A 21,772-nucleotide genomic window follows, 5' to 3' on the forward strand; every position below is an offset into this window, starting at 1 on the left:
AGTTGTAAATCTGCTGAGTAACTCCCCGGCCACTAGACGAGTCTTCTGGGAAGATAAAGTCGCTGTGAGCATTTCTTAAAAACAAACTTTGTGCTTTCAAAGAACCTCGACTGAGAATCAAGAACCAAGATATTAAACATTTTGCAATGTTTTCACAAGTTGGCCCTCGACTGAAACTTTCTCAGTGTTAAAATCTTGCTTGGTGCAGAAAATTAGCCCAATAGACACATTGATATTTTGCTGGTTATTGTGCCGCCATGTCTCAAATGCCTCATATATAAACGTGTATTTGAACACCAAAATATAAAATTCTGGTTTTGTGAAAGATTGGCAAATAATTAGACTTGGGATTTGCACCAGTGTATCAGAGACTGATACTGATTTTAGTTTATAAGAGGGATAATGGAAGTTACAAATTAACTATTAAAAGATGTGTTACATTTTTGATGACAAATTGGTTTCGCTCCGGCGATAGAATTTAAGTAAAAACACTTTGCAGCCTGGTGACCTTCAATTACAAGTGATCATCGAACGCAATATTATGGCTAATATGGCTCTGGGGCTTTGAACCAGTATCTTGATAACTGGCAACAGAGAAAGACAGAGAAAGAAAGAGAGAGAGAGAGAGAGAGAGAGAGAGGGATAGAGAGAGAGAGGAGAGAGAGAGAGAGAGAGAGAGAGAGAGAGAGAGAGAGAGAGAGAGAGAAGGATAGAGTGGGTTGTTTTATCTGACAGCACCTGACAGTACATTTTCAAACAGAGGCTCCATCCATCAAGGAGACAGAGTATGAGGGGGACTACATGATCTCAGAGGTCTCTCAGCTCTTCACAAGCCGGTCAAACCACCCACCCTGCACATTCCTCTGCAAACACAACTTTATAGTTTGCCAGAAAGAAATGTACTCTTCACTCTTCAGGATATCGTTTTATCCGACTGAATCTGGCTTCACTTCTAGTGAATATGCCACAGATGAAGGCTCCGGTGCAGGGGTCTGCAGTGTGAGTAATTAACTGTCATTTACATCTAATAATAGATGCGTGCAAATAGATGCACAGTGGCCCGGTGCTGCAGTGGTTAGCTCACTGTCGCCTCAAAGCAAGAAGGTTCTTGGTTCCGAACCCCGGTTCAGTCTTTTTGTGATGAGTTTGCATGTTCTCCCCAAGTCTGCAGGGGTTTTCTGCAGCTTCCTCCCACAGTCCAGATACATGCAGATTGGGGTTCGGTTAATTGGAGACTCCAGAGTGCGTGTGAGTAAATCCTTTCCTAACCACTATTCTTCTACACCGATGGAAATAATAATGAGATCAAGGAAATACCACATAAATATTGATGTAAACGTACACACACACACACACACACACACACACACACACACACACACACACACACACACACACACACACACAAACAGTATAAACATATATGTAATAAATAGTAAATATGCATGTAAGAAAAGTATTACCTTTTCACCGTCCTCCTAAATTTCCTGCAGCGTAACTAATATTTGAGGCCTGGCTGGTCAGTGATGTCACCTAATATGTGAAAATTTAATTCTTACTAATCAAAATTCTGCAGTTCCAGTCCTGATTCATTCGTCATTCAAATGCAGCTAAACTCTCAAGCAGGGATTAAATGTGTCGTACTGAACAATGACAAACTCGCTCCTGCACTCTGAGATAAATATGAGAGACAAATAATCCCTGCGCTGCCAAATAAATCAAGAGTTCAACCAACTAAGCAGCAGACAACAAGGAATCGAACTAGAGCGGGGCTGGATACAATTGATTACCTCCACGAAGACCTTTACCATATGCACGTACAATGTAGTACAGCTATGTCATCATGCATTAGTGGAAAGAGATCATAAAAAATCTCCCTGCTCCCCAAGAGACAATTAAAAAAGCTTACATCACCAAAAACCTGTGTGAGCTCTTAATCGAGGCTGAATGTGGAGTAAAGGAGGAGGAGGAGGAGGAGGAGGAGGAGGAGGAGGAGAGGGAGAAAAATGAGGATAAGAGGCAGGTTAATTAGATGCCTTGAAGGGGGTTTTACTCCCAGCGATAAGGCTGATGTCTTGTTCAGTGATGGCCAACGTACTGATGACTGAGCATTAGCCTAAAAATTAGGAAACCTGGCCAAAATTATCCTCCAGTCAGGCGAAGGCAGTTATAAAACAAAAACTGTGATAACTACACACACACACACACACACACACACACACACACACACACACACACACACACACACACACACACACACACACACACACACACACACCCTCCAGCATTTTGTACAAAATAAACCAAGCAGATGGGATATTCACAGTAGATGTTACTGAGGCACTGCAATTGGTTTAAAATGGGCCTCTTCATATGGATGTACACATTCAGGTACATAATACACACGCACACACACACACACACACACACACACACAGGTATGCAGAACCATTCTTATTAAGACTTCCATTCATTGTGGACAGTCCAACAAAACCTTTTCCCAAACCGTAGCCATTTATTAATTTATTGAGATACCCACTAGCTGTGCCTGAAAACACAGCCAGTCTTCCAAGGGCCCACCTGAACGACATACATTAAAAGTAGAATTTTTTAAAACCATATATATTACCTCTAACCAGTGTGCGAAATACTTGAAAAAATCTTTTGATTTTGCCTATATTGATCATGCAGGCATTATTAGGACCAGGCTTTGGTCCCCATTAGGTCTACTGGTCCTGACATGGTCACTCTCAAAGGTCCTAAAGAGGTAATAAAAATGAGTACACACACACACACACACACACACACACACACACACACACACACACACACACACACACACACACACACACACACACACACACACACACACACACACACACACACACACACACACTTTCGCTGGGGTGTGAATATTTCAGATTTCTCAAACATTCACACTGCAGGCTTTGATGCATTATGCAAGAAATCTCCTCCTTTTTCTCCACACCACAACAAATACAGCCTTAAATCAGCCAAACCCAGTGCGAGTCTTCTGTGAAGACATCGCTCAAGAACGACCTGCTCACCCTTTTCTCTTTCTGTTATTTGAAAGATCCGAGGAGAGTGAAGAGAGGGGGAGAGATAGAGGAGACAGAGACATGAGATGACATCCATCTGAAGCTGCCTCCCTTCTACACTGACGTGAGGAGACAGAGTTCTGCGCAGAATACTGTATGTGGTAAAAAACAATACATGGCAAATTATTAAAGACTGGGTTTAAGATCCTGGAACATCACCTTGTTGGTTTCCTCTATAAGAGAAAAACGTGTTTAAATATGAACAACTGCTGTGACAAACTTCTATAGGAAGCGAGAGACTGTGGGGTTACACAAGTACAGTTAAGTGTTAGCCCATTGACAAAAGCATATAGACGTATACATCTCCTTGGAAAAAGGTCAAATTGAGCCAGTACATATTATATTAACCTTGATAAAGTTAGAGGTTTTCACTCTTTTAACATACTCTATGTATATAACCTGAAAGATCTTGTATAAATATCCCTCCGTGCAGAACAGGCCGACACACGTTACCTGTGATCAATCTTTCATTAGTACTCGTGTTGGATGTACAAGTCCCCTCTGCAGGTCTGTTCACATAAGGAAGCTGATAAATGATAGATTAGTTTACAAGCACAATATCTTGCTCAACCAGAGTAAAAATCTCAGGCAGGTGTTCTGACATATGTGCAACAGGGTTGTTTTATTATTTAAACTTAATTTAATCAGACAGATCACCTTGAGAGAGTGTGTGGGCCTTTCGAGAACATGCCGACTTCACCCGGCTTCAGGTTCAAAACCACAAACCTCTCCTGAGGGGACAGTGCTAACCACTGCAACACCATGTATCAGTTTGTATTTGTCAGGCCTGCCATCTCACTGTTGAACGCGACTCTTCGGTTCTCACGGCTGAAACAACAGATTTTTTTTCTCCTTCCGGGCCCCGTGCCATCTCCAACCTGTGCCTTTATTTAGCAGCCTCATTTCCCACTGACACAGCTCAACAATAACAGACAAGCTTCCAGCTGCAGCTGCTGCTGGGGATGTGTGTGTGTGTGTGTGTGTGTGTGTGTGTGTGTGTGTGTGTGTGTGTGTGTGTGTGTGTGTGTGTGTGTGTGTGTGTGTGTGTCTACAGACGTATGGGTTAAGAGGCAACCAACTGAGATAATGGAACTATTGTATGAATATACAATTGTCATTCCTTCATATCCCCAAGAGCTGATCTGCTGTCATCCTGTAGCGACCTAAGAGGGGAAGATATTCTGTGTGTGTGTGTGTGTGTGTGTGTGTGTGTGTGTGTGTGTGTGTGTGTGTGTGTGTGTGTGTGTGTGGCTACATTATTCTCTTTCAAATAGCTACTTCCAGCAGGACAATGACACAACATTTCCTCTTTTCCAGTCGGTTCTTGGAACATGAATTTACTCCAATGACCTGCACAGTTACCAGATATTAATACAACATTTCCCATATGGCTCAAATATTCACAACAGCAAAATTGAGAGAGCTCTGTGGACTTCAGATATCTGGAGATAAAGGTGCCTACCTCAGTTACCTCAGCTAAATTAATTTTTGAGAACGGAACACGAGGGCTCTCCAAAAGTGAAGCCAAAGCTTCTCGATCACCCCCTGGTGGCTGGCTGCAGTATAGGTCATAAATCCTGCCTCCTCCATCTTAATGGATTGGACAAGGACCAAACTAAAACGTCAAATAAATATTTCTGTCATTTTGGGTAGTTCCCACTAATGTGCGGTCCCCAAGTCGCTATGCAAGCCGACCCCTAAACAAAAATAAAAGAGTTATGTTTCTACACAAAACATTTCTTATTCGGCCTGAACGTTATTTTAAACATAGAAGTTATTTAGTCTTTTCCAGTTATTTACATTAAGGTGTCGTGGTTATGATGTGAGCATAAGAAGGTGTCATACTCACTCTATCCAGACAATTGTTCTTTTAAGAACTCAACACGTTCAGCTCTGTGGATGAACCCTCAGACAGAGGGCATGTGCTCTTCATAAGTGCTGAACTCTAACACTAAATATTTCAAGGCTGTTTTTGTTCCATCCTGACAGAGATATCAAAATCCATCCGCCAAATCTCTTGGTTTTGCCGAGCTCTGTATCTCCTCTCCTCTGTATGTTTTCTCACACTTTCCCTTCATTCCCTCCCTCGCTGATCCTCTTCTCCCTCTTTTCACTCCATCATCTATCTGCAGTCGTAGTGCGCCCTCCTGTTCGACCCAGCATGAATTGTTAAAAGCCTAATCTTGGCCGGGGGAGGGAACGTTACACAGAGCGCTCGCAGAGAGATGAGGCAACATCGCACAAAACTGCACACGCATGCACACACAACCTCTCTCTCTCGCACAGACACACACACACACACACACACACACACACACACACACACACACACACACACACACACACACACACACACACACACACACACACACACACACACACACAACCCCTCTGGGTATGACTAACTCCATATATTCTCCTCTTTGATATCATCTTCCCTATATTATTTCACTATTTCACTTTCTTTCTCTAAAGCCCCATGTGTGCTCCGTGTCCTGGAGCATCGCTGCATTATTGGGCAGCTGCTGCATCATGATCATGTGGTTTAGTGCTGCTGTCCAAATATATATATACCAATGTCCTTGTAGCTCCAGGTTATGCGTACTCACCTCTAAATTATCATCTTTTTTCACCGAATATTTTGCCCATTTAAAACCAGAATAAAAGAGAGAAATGTGCCAATTAGACCAATTTCTTACAAAGAATAGGAGATTAAAGTTAGATATATTTTCATTATTTACATATATTGCAAAGGTTATTGCCAATATGAGGTAGTGCACATGTTCATTCCACAAGACGGATAGCGTTTACCATTAGTATCATATCTTGGGTAGAAAAAAACCCAGTTGATTAGCGGCCCAGTGATGATGCTGTGTTGTGAGTCCATCTGTTGTTTTGTTGTACCTGACTTCTAGTTGGTCCACACACAGTCACCTGGCACACAGCAGGAAAGCCTTCCCTCCCCCCACACCAACCTGCCCTGCCGTCTCCTTTAGTTTTTGTGTGTGATGCACACATACACACGCACCATGAAAATAGCTGGGGAAATGACCAAGAACGGACACAATCGCTGACATCCTCACGCACAATACAGATGTGCACTTTTTGCTTCTGATATGACACTTTAGAGACAAGAGAGGAAAAAACGAGGAGAGAGAAGATGTGTGTTCCATGACCCCAAGTCCAAACGAAAGGACCTTGAGAGGTTTATCTGTCTCTGCCTGACCTGAGTTATATACCCTTACATAAGGCAGCAGGCCGGGGGCTGGAGGACAGAGGGGTGGGGGTGCAGGCAAAGGAAAGGAAGCTGCAGGAACTTGAACAGCACGTGGCAGTTGCAGGAAGAAAACCACAGCATGTAGACCAGCATGGAAAAACTCATTTTCCAGTGTATGCAGCAGAGATACAGACGTACAAGGACACGCATAAGCAGGATGGTGACGTGTCTACGTGCAGAAGTGTTGAACTCACAGTGGCTGTCAGTATTAACTCTAACAGACTCCCTCTGTGTCTGAGTCTGTAAATACTCTCTGTTCAACCATGGACCTAATTAGAGCAAGTCTCTGGCTGTCTGACCACACTGTTACTTTTCTCCCCATCCTCTCTTTCTCCATTTCCCAGAAGAGTGGGAGGAGAGGAGGGGGGGAAAAGTGATAACCCACCTGCTGTGCATCTCATCGCACAGACACAGAAAACACAGTTTCTGAGACCAGGATGAAACACAGATTGTAACTGCTTCTTTTTCGACGAGCAAATAGATTTAGAATTTTGATCTATAGAGATGTTTATGAAATACGCTGGGGTATTTGTTAATCCGTGTGTGTGTGTGTGTGTGTGTGTGTGTGTGTGTGTGCGCAGTATGGTTTCAGACACTCAGTCATTTCATCCCTCCAGTTTTAGATGCTCCCCAGGCTCATTTGAGGGGGTGTTTGAAATCGTATGAAATCTTCAATTCAGATCCATCCCTCTCACTCTCACTTGTACCCACTGAAGAAACTGGAACACACAGTTAAAACAAATCCACTGCTCTAACCGTGTGTGTGAAATCATACACCAGTCACTATTGTCCCTTTAATTGCTATTATTATGCTGCTCGTAGATCATTTTTCAGCATTATCTCATGATATTGTGCACAAAAAAAAAAAAATCTGGATCCCCTCCGTGTTATTCAGAATCTTCCAGGCCTTCCTGACCTTCATCAACAAGCAGCTTCTGTCCAAAGATCTGCCGCTCACTGGATCTTAGCTTTCCTTTTTTTTATGGCATTCAGAGTTCACTCTAGATGCTGTTGTTCATGAAAATGTTTCAGAAATGCTCAAAGCAACAGGCATTCCAGGATCAGGAATCACTGAGATCATGAGTAAGCATGTGTTCCCAATAAATTGCTCTGTACATGTCCGTTACAGATGAAATTATAGCACTTACTGTATATGACAAGTTCCTATCTTTTTCAGTTTCCTTTGTCCCTGATTTTAAAGAAGAATAAAAGCATCCTGTTGTTCTCTCTGCTTTGTTGGGCTCAGTCCTCTTGATTCCACCTCCTCATCAATATCCTGTGTCTATTATTCTCCACTCACTCTGACTCTCTGTCTCTTCACCCACTCTCCTTCAGCCTCCACCTGTTTATCTCAGCCCTTTCTATTTTACCCCTCCTCGGCTGCGCTGCTCCCTTCTTCATCTGCTCGCTTCGCTCTCATCCTCTTTCCTTCTTCATTGTTCATTTCCTCTCTTTCTCCCTCTGCTTTCTTCTACCCAACAATTTCCTCTGCATCCCCCCCCCCTCGCTCAGTCTCACATTGTCCCCCTTCCTCCCTTTGTCTCCTCTCTTCCCTTCTACTTCTGTTGCACTCTTTGTGACACTCTGAATGCAAGCATCATCTTTGCCGCGAGACAGTTCCTCCTTATCTAATTAAACGAAGATGATCTCAGTGTGAAGACATCATGAGAAACCCAGACACAGGCGCAGTAAACAGTGTGAGGTTTAGGAGCTGAGATTACATAATCTGAGGTTTGTCCACCTGTTCAGCCCGGTGGACGCTGCTTGGAAGAAAGGAGAAGAGGGAGTGATGGAGGGAGGGAAGGAAACACTGTGAATTCCAATTTTAAAGCTGACATGTAACCCTGAAGAATAAGTGAGCAACAAAAACAAAAGGACGGATTATTAGCATCACTACGATAGTAATCCACTGCGGCTAAAAATACTGTGTTTACAATTCATGCACTTCTGTGTGTGCATATTTGTGGGTATGTGCACGAACGGACAGAACAGGATTTATGCAACTGCACACATGCATCGGTTATGTAACATCGGATGCTACACAAAGACTCGATTTTCACACGACACTTAATGCAACGGACTGAATTACTGTTTCATGTCACATGCAACAAAATGGAGAAAAAAAAACGTGGAGTCAGTCAAGGTTAAAATGTGATTATTGTGTCTCGTGAAAATCGAGTCACGCTCTGTCCTTGACTTTATCCTTTGACAGCAGAGAGTCTTTCATCTCTTGAACCAGATCTAATTTTAAAGATAATTAATACCATCACACTCGGTCTTAACCTTCTCCAGTTGTTTCCCAGACAAGACGAACAAGCAAATTATCACACAGCGTCTGTGTTTACAAGCTATGTGTGTAATGTTCGAGTATGTTAATTTGCAGCCGAATGCCATTTAAGTTACATGAGTGAAAGGTGCATGGAGAATGTGCGCATTAAAATATACAAGCATGCAAACACACACTGGGAGGGAGATCTTGCAGAGCAGAGGAATTCAGTTTTTTTCTGGAGAATGATGATGTTAAGCAGAAGTCTTAAGCACCAGGGTTGTCCTTGCAAAAACGTTTCATAAAAAACTATTAAAATCTTCCCACATACCATTAGTCTCCACGTTGGACAAATACATCTTTACCCTGACTCATCTCGCCAAACCTTTGTTGTATTTTCTCTTTTTGTCTCCAACAAAGTCAGAGTGCCCTCTCGCAGAGATATTACCTTCCTCCAGTTGTTATCAATCTCTTACTAACTCAACCTTGGGTCCTGTGAATACTGAAAATATAGAAAAGAGGACTCAGTATTAGAACACAAATATGTGGTGGATTTAGATAATCTTCTTCTGACTTCACTCTTATTGTGAGAGAGGCCCCAAAATAAATTCACATTAAGTGAATAAGAATAAAACTTAATTATGTGCTTCCCCTGTGAAAAGGGTTGTTCGGCAGTTATCAACTGCTTGATGACGTCTTCGAGGGTAAACAAGTAGGTCATAATGTTGACGTGAGTAATAATCAGACTATGCTCTGTAACATGTAAACAGGAAATTAATGGAATAGTCTATTAGAAACTCATGTTAACATCATAATCAATGGCATATTCAGAATAAGGTCAAGAGCTGGGAAATTGCTGTCCATGTTAATATAGTCACTGGTTAAAAGATCAACACAGGAATTAAACATTTTCACTTGACAGCCATCAGGTCTCTTACACAGTAAGTGCTGTTCAGCACAGGGAAATATTTGCTTGAACATAAAAAAACTTGGGCACCGTCTGTGCTGCTGCCTCGAAATGTCACATCTCAGAAACTCCCACCTTTCCTGTTTATCCACTACTTAGCAATTTGTTATCAGAATAACTCCAGTGCATGTTAATTACCATTTTAAAATGTCAGCCAAACAATGCTCTTGATACATCAACAAACACATATACCTTTAATGATATTATCATAATGACCATTAAACACTGTTTTCTCAATAGATTATATAGATTTTGAAATACTGAGTAGAGAGAAAGAACCTAAAACTTCAAGAGTACCAATCTTCTAAGCAACATTTTTTTGTTTAATCCCTGAAAACTTAACTTTTTGGAGTAAAGACGGATTTCTTCTGGTAGCATTAAAAGTTGAGTTTGGCTTCAGCCATCAGAGACAGTGCAGGAGCGAGCTACTGTACCCTCGTTCAATAGTCCAGACTCCCCTCATTAAAGCAGCACAAAAGCCTAATCACATCTGCAGCGTTTTGATTTACATGTAATTAAAGTTTCATGTGAACCAAGATAAACCAGACGAGAGGAGTGGAGAGGAGGAAGAGGGGGAGATGAGAGAAGAGGAGAGGAGAGGAGGAGGAGGAGAGGAACAAATGAGACCACCGGCAGAGAAAGAGAGCAGGTGTGTGCAGCAACCAGGCACAAAATTAAAGGAAGGTTGGGACGCAGACAGAGAGAGAGAGAGAGAGAGAGAGAGAGAGAGAGAGAGAGAGAGAGAGAGAGAGAGAGAGAGGTATGGGGGAGAATAGGGGTGAGGAGCAGAAAGGTGAGGTGAGACAAGAAATCATTTGGCAGGAGAAGTGATGACACAGCACATCCATCTGGGTGGCAGGTGCCTGCTGTTGCTCCTTTCCAGAGGACACTAACTACCGGGGGGAGCGAGCTCTGCACCGGCATTACACTGTGATAATACTACACTGAGCCCGGCTGCCAGATTAAAAATACCACTGATCGTTTTCGCTAAAAATATAACTGCTTTACAAATAAAAGGTCCATAAATAGTTCATAGCTATGGTTTATTTTGGTCTCAAGTGGTGTGGTATTATGCAATTACACTCTTATAGTCTTATTTACTGCGTTGTCAAAGACAAAAGGACCCCTCTCAACTCATTAAATGATTTAACAAAATTTAATCTGATATTCAACTGATCTCCATTTTTCCTTTCAGCTGTTGTTTAGCCGTGGCTGTCTTTCCTCAGATGGTTTAGTTGGTTATGTAACTTTATGGTTAGTAGCTCAGTAATCAGAGCCTGCAGCCTCTTGATATTTCCACGTGAAGGCACCGCTCTGAGACAATGTGATGGATGTATCTTGACAAGGAACAAACAGGTCAAGTATAGAGCCGAGCAGCCAAGAACTAGAGATAATTGTGTGCAATGGGAGTTTTAAAACAATAAGCTTGTGTTCAATGATGTAATCACCAAAGAAAAATCTGTCGTAAACACACGAGAAGCTTCTGCCGCGGGTGTGGGAGTGTAAGTGTGTGATTATTGACACATCACCCAGACACACATTTCCAGGCGGGTTGGTATGAGGGGTAGGGCAGTAAATAACATCCTCATCATCACAGTAAGGGGGGAGAAAAAAGGGGGAATGAAAGCAAGAGGAGGGGGATGGTGCAATCATAATGAAAGCAATAAAAGGAGACCCATTTTCCTAGATGTGATCTGTGCCTCAGTCACGGCCGTCAGTGTGTGGACGCGTGTGTCTTTGTGTGGAAGAGAATTGCTGTTTGTGTATGTTCCCACACCGAGCTCTCAGAGGAGTTCAAATGAGTCACATCATCTTATCAATCACCCACTTACAGTACAGTAATGTGTACGTGTGTGTGTGCGTGTGTGTGTGTGTGTGCGTGTGTGTGTGCGCGTGTGTGTGTGTGTGTGTGTGTGTGTGTGTGTGTGTGTGTGTGTGTGCACTGCTTCAGGCCAAAATGAAGTCAAACATTGAAACCGCAGAGTAGTCCCACACACTCTCACTCACCGAATAACTGATAGACATCATATTATAACGATAAAGCCATGTTCCATTATCACAATCATTGTACTGTCTAGTCACATCAGTAGCTACCACCACACTTCAATCAATAACTCAACAGAAACATAGAAACTGACAAACTCATCCTCTGTTGTCTTTCCCAGATAAAACACTCAGTAGAGCAAACATGATATCTTAAACTAATGATATCTTCAACATAACAATAATTGTCTTGTGGTTGATTCTACACTTTCCCCAAAATTGCTACCTCACATTTGAGATTTTCACCAACTAACCAGTGAATAATTCATGGCACCTGATGAAATAAATTAGACATATTTAAGGAACTGATATCCATGTGTGAGCAAACCAGCCAACAAACCAGCGGAGCGGGGTGAAAACATAACCTCCTTGGCGGAGGTAATTAAATAGTCATCAGTTTGACACTGGTGACTGACATCCTCTTACTGAAAAGACACAGCTGGCCTGGCTGTCGATTGACTCCAACAGATCGACAGCTGGAGAAGCTCCAGGGACGATGTCAACAAACTCGTGCACGATCCAACAGACGCCCACGGTCCACACCTCCTCATGTGCTCCTTCCATCATGAGCCCATTTGCAACACACAAGAATATATTTATATCCCCCTCTGTACTTTTACTATCATGTTCTCCTAAACGAAAAGTGCAGTGCTACACAACAACAACATACAATTCTTTATTTCACTTGTGACATCCATATTAAGAATGATAAAATGAATTTGCTGTTACGTTGCCTTGAACTACATGTTGCCCGTACTGAAACCCACACAGATCACCACTCCCAATCACAGGAGAAGAAGAAAAGTCACTTACAGGAGTTCCTCTGGCTCCCGTCTGTTGCACCAGGCGAGGTGGACATCCCAGCAGGAGGCTTTTAGCCCTCACAGGACACCGCCAAATGGGAGGAAAAGGGGGGGAGGCAGACAGCAAAAACGATTGTACACACCGAAAACTCCGCCGATCACAAGAGCACCTGCCCACCATGCATCCTCACACTGACTCTCACTCTGCACACATGCCCCTCCATACAAGAGATGCTCCAGGGATGCTCACACGCACATTCTCGTGCAGACCAACTCGCACACACTCTGAATACCGAGCGTCCTCAGGAATCCAGCAGCCAAGAAACACACACGTGCGTGTACGAATCGTTGCTGAACCAGTGTCGAGCTCCGGTGTGAAGACTGGCGAGGCTGACCGTGGAGCGAGAGAGAGAGAGGGTGGGAGAGAGAGGGGGGGGAGAGCGAAGATGAGTGGAGCATACCACTGGCTGCTGCTGAGCGAGGGAGGAGGGGGACGGGAGGAGAGGAGAGAGGATGGAGAGGGGGTGGGAAAGAGGATGTGTGCGTGAGGAGGAAGGGAAATAAGGAGCAGAGATCAGTGAGTGAGTTTGTGTGCATGTGGCTGTGCATGTTTCCATGACCCATGAATATTTGCATCGGACTTTAGAAGCCACACTCATGCCTCTTAACCCAGTCTGCATACTTTATTCACCTCTGCTGTATATTAGAATCAGGGGCTGAAAGCTATTATAATAAACAGGGATGAGTACCTAATAAAGTGGATAGAGTCCATTTGCTGGTTTTCTCATGCACACACACACACACACACACACACGCCACACAGTCGAAACAAGCTTGCCCCAACACGCCGCCCGTCTGCCTCCATTGCCTGAGGGCAGGGGTGGGGGGATAGGGGGCATAATAATCCTCCTCATTAGCATGTCGCTTTGAAGAGCATCCCAGTTCCACCTCCTCCTCTCCTTCCCTAATGTCCTTCACTAACTCCTCCCCTCTCCTTTTCCTCCGAGATGCCCACTGTTAAAATTGCATGGAATTGATGGGAAGGCGCATTTCTCCAGCAACCAGTGATATAGAGCACTGTGGATGTTGTTATTATTGCATTTATCATAAAGTATGAGTGTTTCCTGTGTCACCAAATGGTTTCGAATCAGTGCGGTGGAAATGTATTAAATACCTTCAATCAAACAAAATATGAGTAAAAGTCACAAAAGTCTAGTGAGTCACTCTGAGGAGAAATTAAACCCTCGAGCTTATACACAGACACACAAACGCACACAACCGAGATGCACACACACTAAATCCACATAATGTCAACTCCAGCCTTCATCTTTATGACACATCTTAGTCCCCGATGCCTGAGGGGCCGTTGTGCAGGAGGAGAAAATAACAGAAGATACAAACACCAGCAGCCACAATCAACAGCTTCTGGATGCAGCTGTACGAGTCACACTGCAGGGAGCGGAGCAGAAATATCATAAGCTCCTTAATTAGCTATGGCTGATTATAAGTGCGCCACAGAATGGGCTGTGCGAGGGTTGAAAAGTGCACCAGCTGGACTTCAGGGTGGACTCCTGGAACATGACATCAGCACAAGAAGACAAATCACTAGACTGATAGTATGTGTTGCTTAGCGACTCCTTTTTTTAACTGTTGTTATTGAATACAATATAACAGTTTATAAGGATTTTATTAATGCATTAAAAACCTGTCATATATACTCTTACATTACTGTGTTTTTACTATTACAGTAAATTCTGCAGAGAGAGTGCAATGTGCGGCCAATTGTGCTGTGGTCGCGTGCAGTATGCATACAAAAAAACATTTCAAGGTTTTAACTGAGGATTTCTTACATATCTCTCACAAAGCCAGCAACTGCCTTAGTCCCGCACTGAAATGTGAGAGATGTCAGCCAACATCCAATCCCCTTTATCCCCAGCACTCCAAACCACTGACGAATGATAATGCCTTGACAAGTAGGAAAATGTCAACCAGTACATAAACGCGATTGTCCAACGAAGAACTGGGTGACAAATGTCTGATTCATCAGCCATGGGATGGGAGTTCAGGGGTATGATGGATATAAGACCTTTTTTAGAAATAGTCTGCAGAGATGCGGTTTGCTTACTTCATAGAAATAGTTTTAAGCTTTGTCTGACAATTATGAAGGGAGAGACGAGTGAATTTCCCAGGAGAGTAACCCTTCATATTTCCCTGCCAAGTGGATTGATAATAGAGAGACAGGGACAGCATCTGGTATCTTCTGACAAATCTTCCCTCTTATAAGAGGACTGGACTCCCCAAGTTTCTGGAAATATGCTACCCCCCATTTGTTTGTTGTATAAATTCAAGAGATGGCAAATTATTACACATTGTTCCTTTAAGCAGCATTGCCTGACAGATAATGAGATTTCCCATCAGTCTGTGAACTGCTCATAAAGTTTATATAGCAGCACATTGAAAGATGCATGCATAGAGAGACAGAGGGATCCATATCCTTATGATTCAGAAGGAAATTTAACTTTTTCCTACTTTTTTTCTGTGCAAACAATACTTCATTATTTCAGCTCTTTCACTTTCATGACTTTGTTTTACCACGTTTTCAATTTGCCACTTAACCAAGCATCACTGGGACTTACCAACACGAGAGGCCTCTATTGATAAAAAGCGCAGAGAGTACTGTGGGAACCGACAGATGAGAATGAGAACAAAGACACAAAAATACAGTCGCCTTGGAAACTGACATTCTGCTTTTCGGTTTTATGTAATCTATGCGCAGACGTGCCAAATTCTCCAGGCTGTCCATAAACTTTTCAACTTTTCGGTCCAAAAGCCTAAAAGAGTTGAGAGGCAAACAGTCTCTTCTGCCATGTGATTGACGTCATACAATTAACTGGGGAGCTGACCTAATCTATTCTCTCAATAGGAAACAAAATAAACCAAATAGGAGTATTCATCTCTCTAAATATTTAACCCAAAGTAAGCATATATGGTAAAACATGTGATGAATCAGTGCTTTTATTGGTTCCCTACATACTTCACTTTTCAGCTTTTGGTTAGTAAACTTCAGTCTCATGTCAACAACTGCAATTGGGATGATTTAACTTCACAAAACATGTAACCTTACAAATCGCTGCCCTTTTAAATGGTGGCTAGCTGAGAGCTTCTTCTTAAGACTTTCACTAAACACTTTACTACGAGGAGTGGTGGGGATGAACCTGTTATTGTGGAGGACATGACACAAACTAAAGTGGGCTGATGGATATATATGGATAGATTTGAAGGCTCAACTTCCACTAGAGAGCTTATTTTTCTGACTTGGGACTGTTCATGCAATAGTCTATTCCAAAAATCCACTGATAGACTGAGTAGACTGTCAACTTGTGTTGTGTTATGTGGATGTTAACAGGTGAGACTAGACACAAACACTGGACTAAGATGTTACTGTCACTGCTTCAGCCTTGGCAACTATTTTTCCCTCAAGTGGGAGACACTGAAATCCCTGATATTGCCGAATTAAATTCCACCTCAGAGGCTGACATGAACACTTAATGGTACTAACGGCATTCTACTGAATGGCAGACAATGGCAGTATCCAACTTTCGCATCCACTTACAAGCCAACTGCCTTCACCCCTTCCTCAAGAGTGTGTTGTACCATTATTTTATTATTTCATGTTCAGATATGGTAATGCTCCATCTCTCTCTCTCTCACTCAAATAGTCTGTGATCGCGTGCAAATCTGCTGCGCTCCTGCTCAGAACAGTTTGTCTGCACTCAGATACTGTTGCTCGCACAAATGCGCTTCAGTTTGAGCACTTTCTCCTCACGCTCAGACTGCTTCTGTGAGATCTCGCTCTTGGATTTACGTCCAATCCCCCTGCAGCGGCAGAGCGAATTTGCACACAGGAGCAAGTTTACAACTGGTCGTGAGTGGCCTGCTGTAGTTTATACACCCATCTGTGAGTGTTTAAATGTGTAAAATAGAGAGCTCACGATTAACGAAAAAATAAACTGACATTGTCCAAATTCAATTGTCAGTTGGCCCCTGCATGTGGTTATTCTGCAATTACTCTGCAGCAGTTTGTTTTGTCCTTCAGTGTGTGTGTGAACTAACTTTTATGCTGGAGTGTTTCTAAATGTCTTTGCTGCAATCTGATGAAGGCCAGCTCGTACAAAAGGTGGGAAGTTGTTGCCAGGCAACTCGACACCTCAGCCAGTTCTCTTTAGTTTTCCTTTTTCCCCCTGTTGGATCACACTTTCTTTGACATCACCACAAAATAAGAGCAGTGTTGTGCTGCTTCATAGTCCCAGAGTATCTCATTGCCAGTGAAGTCAAACATAAAAAGACAGAGGGGTTTTGCAGGGGAGAAGCCTGAAGGGTTGGCAGCGACTGCAGGGATTGGATCCAGGGGAAAGTGGGTGGAACAAGCAACTAGGGAGAGTTAAGAGATAGAAAAGTGAACGATATAATATAATGTAGAATATAATAAAATGTAATATAATGACTCCAGGAGAAAACCTTGATAGTCTCAATAATTACTCTCCTACAACAGATTAAACCCCAATAAAGTCATTTTTGAAAATTGCCTTTAAATTGGATGTAACTTAACACTCTTCCATCATTGAGTATTCAGGAAATGTATCAATATGTTAATTAGTGCCATATCTATCTCCATCCATCTCTCAGCTGCTTTCCTGTTGCTCCGTCTGTGCTCATCAAACAGACAGACTGCTGCTTGTTTTGTTTTGTCAGGTACGGCCTGCTACAGAATGTCAATGTATTAAAGGTAAATTTAAACAGTAGTGTACGTTTACTCCAACATTATGTTTAAAAACAATGAAACACGATCATATTAGACTTAAACTCTATCAACTTTTTCTGCTTTCTGTGATACGTCATCCTTCTTTCCTCCTCTGTCTCCGCTCGTCACTTTTGCGTGCATGTATTTTCTCACTTCAGTGCCCACATATGCATGTGTGCACTTGACAGAGTTGAGAAAATTCATGCAGGAGGCGACATGCTCGACATTTTAGCTTCTGTCATGTCGTCTGGCTTCTCTCGCGTCATCAGGTCCCATCTGCGGGGGGTCGCCGAGCTAGAGGGTTGACTGACACATTTTACGGCACCTGTAACTGTTTCTGCCACAGTCCTGTCAAAAACAGGACAGTGACTAGACAGCTGTGAGAAAAAGAGCAGCAGAAGTGAAGTAGACACTTTAGACTTTACGTCTCCTCAGCTGCATTTGATGTGGATGGAAGGAAATCCACGCTGACAAGAAATGCACACATCCTCCCAAGAGCCAAGCTCCACAGATAACGTATGTTTTAATGTTGCCATACAAATACACAACTCCTAAAACATGCAAACACACACTGGTTCCTCTTATTCTTATGTAACCACACTTTCTGACTAAAAGAACATTCTTATTTAGAGCAATAGCCTGCAGGAGCGAATGCTGGAAGAGAAATACAACACACGGAGAACATTCATTCATATATACACCAATGTTGAGACATAATCTGACTCACAACACACACACACAATTTTCAAAGTTGTCACAGGCACAGTGAGCGTGTGTCTAGATTCCCCCCGTGGGGCCATCTGTTCTTGCTCTGGCCAATTTGAGGACACACTAACTTAGGAATCATTAAGGATGCAATATGGCTCCAATGTTAATCACCAGCCTTCATCCTTTCCACTGAAAGTGAGCCACTGAGAATACCGGGGAAGAAGGGACAGCGTGTTGTTTACAATCTGTTCAGGGAAGCAAAATTGTATCGAACATTTTCAGAACAGTGGATTTGACTGAAGACAAAAGATGTAATGAAACGGACAGGGCCGGTAAAAACTGCTTCACATTGAATAAAGAATAAGTCTGTGATCTTAAAATCCAAACTGCAACACTGCGATATTATAAACCTCACCTCTACTGTGCCAAAGTGTTTCGTACAATCTGACATTTGGCGTTGAACATCTGAAACGCATCTCTCAAGGTCACATGTACGCGAATGCGAAGCTAAGGTCGTGGGCCAGAGTTCACTAAAGCTGAACTCCACACATATCCACAGTGCGATTTGATTTGCCACAGAAAGCAAATGTTGTACTTGGCCGCTCACTCACGCTGATTGGTAGTAAACTGGGATGTGAAGGTTCCCCACTGATACAAACATGACCTGGCCCTCAGAGTTGTGCAGCAATACAATCAAAACTGATGAAAATCCACACTGATGTGTGTTTAGCGATAAGGGCCAACTCGGCTTTCTTAAAAAAGGTTTTCATTTGCATTGAGTGGGTGCTATGATTTTGGTCTTTCCGAGCACTATTGATTGCCGGGAATTTTGATTGATGGAGCTCATCCAATAGCATTAGCATTATACTGTTTGTCTGAAAAAAAAAGAAAAAGAGCTATAATGTAAAAAGCATGAAATTAATTTAGATTTGTATTTGTCTGTATTAAATGTTTTCTTGGCCTCATGGTTTGCAGAGAGAACAGATTGTGAGTGAAGTTTTTCTCATTAGCTCTTCCCACTCAGCACCTCCCTGCAGAGGCCTGCTGCCACGTCCCTACAAAACCACATCCTGAACCCAATCCTACACATTTAATCTCCTCCCCTCGTGTTTTTTTACAGTGAAACCATCTCTCTCTACAGCGACTTGAGCCTCTACCCTCGTTATCACTTAGAATTTTCTCCATTTCATGCCAAAGATAACCTTTTTGATGGACTATTACACTTTGTGCTAATAACTGGTTGACTAATGGCTCATTTTCTTTTGTAAAGATTTGACAAGATATATAACTACAACATGAACAGCTCAGTTATCATGGTAATGTTAATATAGCACTGGCAGTAAATGCAATGCATATGTGAGCGACATTTTTACTGTTATCGACATCAATTATATTTGGAAATTAAAGCATCAATTAATTTTAACTTTCAGACAGCGATGCAATTGCCAGCCCAGCGCCTTATCTGAAAGTTATGTAAGGCCGATCACAGCACAAACGCTCAGATTTACGCCTAATTTATTTCAAGTATGTACAAAAACCGGTGGAAAATGTGACTATACCGTGAGAAAATGATAATTGCTCATGAAAAATGCATAACCTGCAGTTTCCTCTTTGTCCCGGCTGCTGATAACAACCCGAATAGGCTTATTAAATCAGTGCAAATATCACAAGCCTAACAATGCAGTGCGGTATCTTTAAATTTTGCTCTTTAACACAAGTCCCGGGTCACAGAAAGAGCAAGAAAAGAAAAAAGGGATTTGGCAATTACCCTCGTCACACAGCTCGATGATTTGTGGATAAATAAGCCCTCAAGTTTCCGCTGAGAATTATCTTATCTGTTATTACTCCACTTCTTCCACCTGATGCTTTTGTGATGCCACACAAAACAATATTCTGACCTCCAGCTCACACAACCAGAGGAGAATGGGTTTGCTCAATCTACTTCCAGATGCAGAGTTTCCTCTTGTGCTACTTTTAATTGGTTTCTGACTTGTGCAGCCACTGAACATGTTTAATTAGAATTTAATGACATCGGTTCTGGATGACTTGAAGCTGTGGATTAATGGCACCGAGTTGGTAGGCAACATGTTGCATCTTTGTTTTCATTTTCGGTTCAGCAATATCGCACTGAACGGCCACACAACAGAGGAGAGTGTGTGTGTGTGTGTGTGTGTGTGTGTGTGTGTGTGTGTGTGTGTGTGTGTGTGTGTGTGTGTGTGTGTGTGTGTGCGTGTGTTTACATGGACTGGACGAGTCTCATGCTGGCAGAGGTCTGTTTATCTCAGAGATCTGAACAGCTGGAGCAGGTGTTTTCTTTAAGAGGTGCGTGCTCGGTATAAAAAACACACTGTTTGGCAACACACTGCATAACAGCACAGTGCTGAGCAGAGACTTCAAGATGGCACGAGATAGATAATCCATCACGCGTCCACTTTCATTACTGTCAAATGTGTAATCATTGTGCTGTAATGCAGTGCAGCGCATTTAAATCAGGCAAACACTCACTGTGATAATAGGTTTACTCTTGACAAAAATAAAAACAGACAGGAATCTTTACCATTTTAATTTGTTCGCAAAGTTCATCTTAGATCTTTTTTTTTTTAAGCTATAATGAAATCAATAGAAACCATTATCTTGGATGAACAGTTTATCAGTCTAAAAATCAAGAGGCCTGTAGAAAAGTTTCTCAATTATGTCAAACATGCACAATTTTCAGTTGATCAGCTAAAGATTTTACCAAAACATTACTTTGTTACCTGGCTATGACACTTATTGTCACAGGACAGCGCCATCTAGTGTAGGTAAAAGAAAACACTTGCTCTGACAGGGCGTCAGGTTAATTTTTACCTGTGGCCAAAATACTGTGTATCGGTAAATGATACTGAAACAAATGCTAAACAATAAGTGTAGTTTTCCACTGGCTCAGCAACGGGCCTAACAATACTCAGGGTTATGTAACATTGCTTATATTTAAACGGTAGCAGTAGGTTCATCTGAATCGAAGCAGGTATCTTGTCTATTAAGATTCTCGTGTACATTAACATCTCATATTTTCATGATTGCATGAGTCATGTAATAAGTCTACAGATAAACAACAGTTTCTAGGTGTAGATGTAAGCATCCATCTTTTTTTCTGAAAGGAGAAATGAGTCCAGGCAAACTGAAATCATCTGGTTCTCTTCTTGACAGAAACGTCAAACTCTTGACACAGTCTCTGTGTGCGACATGTGACAAGACGCCCAGTAAAGTGTCAGATCTGGTGTCATGTCGCTGGTGAGACAAATCGCCCACGTCAAGAAGCTGCTTGGCCCCGACCACATACACACAGGGACAGAGAGAATTACATAATAGATGCTCTGATAGTCATTCCGATTTGATTCAAGGGGTTACATAACTTTTATTACTCTATGCTGGTCAAATATGATGAGGATCCATTTCTCTCTGCCCTGACGTATCTGTGTTGTGGACCTATTTTTGTCTTTAGACTTTTTTTTGAATTTCACTTGTCAGTTATTCAAATTAAATCACAGTAAGTACTATAGCAAAATTACCACCATGCTGTAATATGCCTGCACCAACCAGAGCAGTTACATACATGACCTTTGACCCCCCAAATCTGATCAGTTAGTCTGTCCAAGGGAATGTTTGTGACAGATGTAATGGTATTTCCTGTGGATGAACGTGAGATATCACGTCTACAAGAACATGAGGTCACCGTGACCACAACGTTTGAGCTTCGGCCACCAAATAGAATCAGTTCATCTTGGAGTCCAAGTGAACATTTGTGC

General features: G+C 42.3%; 1 protein-coding gene across 3 annotated transcripts in view; it reads right to left on the minus strand.

Moving 5' to 3' along the window:
- Window positions 1-12,875, minus strand: part of dtnbp1b (dystrobrevin binding protein 1b) — a 30,400-nt gene extending 17,525 nt beyond the window's left edge. The window contains exon 1 of one of the 3 annotated variants that reach the window (XM_035183650.2): window positions 12,486-12,875. In XM_035183650.2, the coding sequence (XP_035039541.2) occupies window positions 12,486-12,531 (46 nt within the window). In that variant the 5' untranslated portion in view covers window positions 12,532-12,875. Of the gene's footprint in view, window positions 1-7,544; window positions 7,717-12,485 lie in introns of those variants that run through there. The other 2 variants (XM_035183649.2, XM_035183651.2) reach the window with 2 other exon arrangements.
- Between the last annotated feature and the right edge of the window lie 8,897 nt (window positions 12,876-21,772).

The sequence above is a fragment of the Hippoglossus stenolepis genome, chromosome 17 (assembly GCF_022539355.2).
Source record: "Hippoglossus stenolepis isolate QCI-W04-F060 chromosome 17, HSTE1.2, whole genome shotgun sequence".
In the NCBI taxonomy this organism is placed as follows: Eukaryota; Metazoa; Chordata; class Actinopteri; order Pleuronectiformes; family Pleuronectidae; genus Hippoglossus; species Hippoglossus stenolepis.